The sequence below is a fragment of the Myotis davidii genome, unplaced genomic scaffold (genome assembly GCF_000327345.1).
Source record: "Myotis davidii unplaced genomic scaffold, ASM32734v1 scaffold826, whole genome shotgun sequence".
Classification (NCBI taxonomy): Eukaryota; Metazoa; Chordata; class Mammalia; order Chiroptera; family Vespertilionidae; genus Myotis; species Myotis davidii.
This window is the reverse complement of record NW_006297142.1, coordinates 1,175,893-1,178,921: the sequence shown is the minus strand read 5'-3', so window position 1 is coordinate 1,178,921 and position 3,029 is coordinate 1,175,893. Positions and strand designations below refer to the sequence as shown.

At 49.2% G+C, this 3,029-nt stretch overlaps 1 protein-coding gene across 1 annotated transcript in view; it reads left to right on the top strand.

Annotated features, from left to right (window-relative positions):
* The first annotated feature begins 772 nt into the window (after nucleotides 1-772).
* INTS5 (integrator complex subunit 5) overlaps nucleotides 773-3,029 on the top strand; it is a 6,887-nt gene continuing 4,630 nt past the window's right edge. Inside the window, exon 1 of the mRNA XM_006772793.2 lies at nucleotides 773-837. Coding sequence (XP_006772856.1) covers nucleotides 773-837 — 65 coding nt within the window. The remainder of the gene's footprint in view (nucleotides 838-3,029) is intronic.

The window sequence follows — 3,029 nt, the reverse complement described above, 5'->3', positions numbered from 1 at the left end:
CAACCATAAAATTATTTTCGTTGCTACTTCATAACTGTAATGTTGTTACTGTTATGAATCGTAATGTAAGTATCTGATATGCAGGATGTATTTTCATTGTTACAAATTGAACATAAAGCATAGTGATTAATCACAAAAACTATGTAATTATATGTTTTCCAATGGTCTTAGGCAACCCCTGTGAAAGGGTCATTCAACCCCCAAAGGGTTCGCGACCCACAGGTTGAGAACCACTGCATTAGGGGAAGGACCACATAATAGTGGTGCTGCTACAAACATTCAGGTACAAGTTTTTGTTTGAGTACCTGCTCTTCAGCTGAGAGCGCCATCATGAAGAGACAGCCCAGCCCTAACCAGTTTGGCTCAGTGGATAGAGCTTCGTCCTGCGGACTGAAGGGTCCCAGGTTCAATTCCGGTCAAGGGCATGTACCTTGATTGTGGGCACGTCCCCAGTAGGAGGTGTGCAGGAGGCAGCTGATTGATGTTTCTCTCCCTCGATGTTTCTAACTATCCCTCTCCCTTCCTCTCTAAAAAATCAATAAAATACATTAAAAAAAAAAAAAAAAGACAAATCGGACAAGCTGGTGACCGAGCAGCTGATCAGCATGGCCTACGGGCAGATTGGTATGATCCAGGGTCTAGGCAGGGCTTCTTCACTTTGTGATTCTAGCTGAGCATGCCTTCCTCCCGGTTAACCAGCTGGGCATCTGAGTGGACTGGGATGACTGCTGGATCAACGACATGGAGGACAGCTACGGGCAGCAGTGGACCTATGAGGAGGAAGATCGTGGAGTTCGCCTGCCACACGGCCTTCTTTGTCAGCATCGTGGTGGTGCAGTGGGCCGGCGTGGTCATCTGCAGGACCCAGAGGAACTCCGTCTTCCAGCAGAGAATGAAGAACAAAATTTTTTTTTAAATATATTTTTATTGATTTCAGAGAGGAGGGGAGAGGTAGAGAGAGAAACATCAATGATGAAAGAGAATCATTGATCAGCTGCTTTCTGCACGCCCCCTACCGGGGATCCAGCCTGCAACCTGGGCATGTGCCCTTGGCTGGAATCGAATCTGGGACCCTTCAGTCCACAGGGCAATGCTCTATCCACTGAGCAAACTGGCTAGGGCTGAAGAACAAGATCTTAATATTTGGCCTCTTTGAGGAGATGGCCCTCGCTGCTTTCCTTTCCTACTGCCCTGGAATGGGAGTCGCCCTGAGGATGAACCCCCTCAAACCTACCTGGAGGTTCTGTGCTTTCCCGAGCTCTCTTCTCCTCTTCGTGTATGACAAACCTGAAAACTCATCATCAGGCGAAGCCCTGGAGGCTGGTGGAGAAGGAGACCTACTAGAGCCCGCCCTGCACGCCTGTGCGTCGTGCCACACTCTGCACCCTCACCCGCCCCTTGTGTACTTCAGTCTTAGGACTCAGAACTCCACCCTGGTAGGAAGCGCTGAAGCATGTGGGGGAAGTGAGCTGTCCCAGAATGAAGCATGTAGCTATATGTGGGGGTATGTGTGTGTGTGTGGGGGGGCTGCCTGGCAAACATCCATCTGTGGGAATGACAGTGGGGAAGGTGTTTATGTGACTTTTTGTTTTTGTAAAAAGGAAATCATAAAAAGACCGAAAGAATACATTTGATATGTGAATTTTTACAAATAAAGATGGCTATTATAATGGGAAAAAAGAACCTACTAAGTGCCAGGCAGACACTATTGCAGGTGATGAAGATAATAGCCTTTTATATATATACTAGAGGCCCGGTGCATGACATTCGTGCACTGGGGTGGGGGGTCCTTCAGCCCAGCCTGTGTCCTCTCACAGTCCAGGACCCCTCGTGGGATGTCCGCCTGCTGGCTTAGGCCCGCCCCCCATTAAGCTGGCAGGCGGACATCCCCCAAGGGTTTCTTAGTGCTGCCACCACCGCCACCGCAGCTGTGCTCCCCAGCCATGAGCCCGGCTTCTGGCTGAGTGGCGCTCCCCCTGTAGGAGCACACTGACCACCAGGGGGAAGCTCCTGGTTTGTTTGTTTTTTAATATATTTTATTGATTTTTTTTACAGAGAGGGAGAAGGATAGAGAGTTAGAAACATTGATCAGCTGCCTCCTGCACATTTCCTACTGGATGTGCCCACAACCAAGGTACATGCCCCTGACCGAATCTAATCTGGGCTCTATCAGTCTGCAGGCCGATGCTCTATCAACTGAGCCATACAGGTTAGGGCAGGGGACAGTCCTGTTTTGAGCGTCTGCCCCCCTGGTGGTCAGTGCACATCATAACAACCGGTCATTCCACCGTTTGGTCTATGTGCATATTAGCCTTTTATGTATATGTATATATAACGCCCCTGTTTTCAAAGAGCTTATCTTCTGGAGTTTGTGCAATAAATACAATAAAAATAGCTAATGCTTATTAAGTGCTTGCTTACCATATTTCCTGGTTTCAATTTTCACAATTCTGTGAGATGGCTGTACTGTTACCTCCCTCATCTCCATAAGAGGGAGCAGTCATGGAAAAGTTAAATAAAGTACCCAGCCAGTAAGTGGAAGAGCTGGGGTTTAGGTAGCCGGCTGGAGCGGGGCCCTGGCCGAGGTGTGCTGGCTGCACGCAGTGACCAGCCTACCTCTCTGCAGGTGTGGGGAAGTGCGGGCAGGAGGCAGCGCAGCCTGAGCAATGGACACTGATAGGGTGGGAGGGCCAAGCTGGGCTGGGAAGACGCCCAGTTTACTTGGGGCTGCTTCTCCCTCCTCTCTTTACTTTTCCTCTCTTACCAATTTTCTCTTCTTTCTCTCCGTCTCTTTTCCGCTTTCCCTCTTCCCTTCTCTCCTTTACTACTTTTGACATGGTCACTGTTTCTTAAGTAAAATGTTTCCCAGTGCTTCGTTTTTTTAGAAACGTCGTGAAGTGGAACATTTTGTAGTTTGGGCTTTAGGAAGAACAATCGAATCGTCTGTGTATCCAAGGCCCTTTGAAAAAAGAAAAAGGCGGCAGTGACGGCGGCCGGGGCGGCTCTCCTGCTGGGCCCGCTGCGCGGCT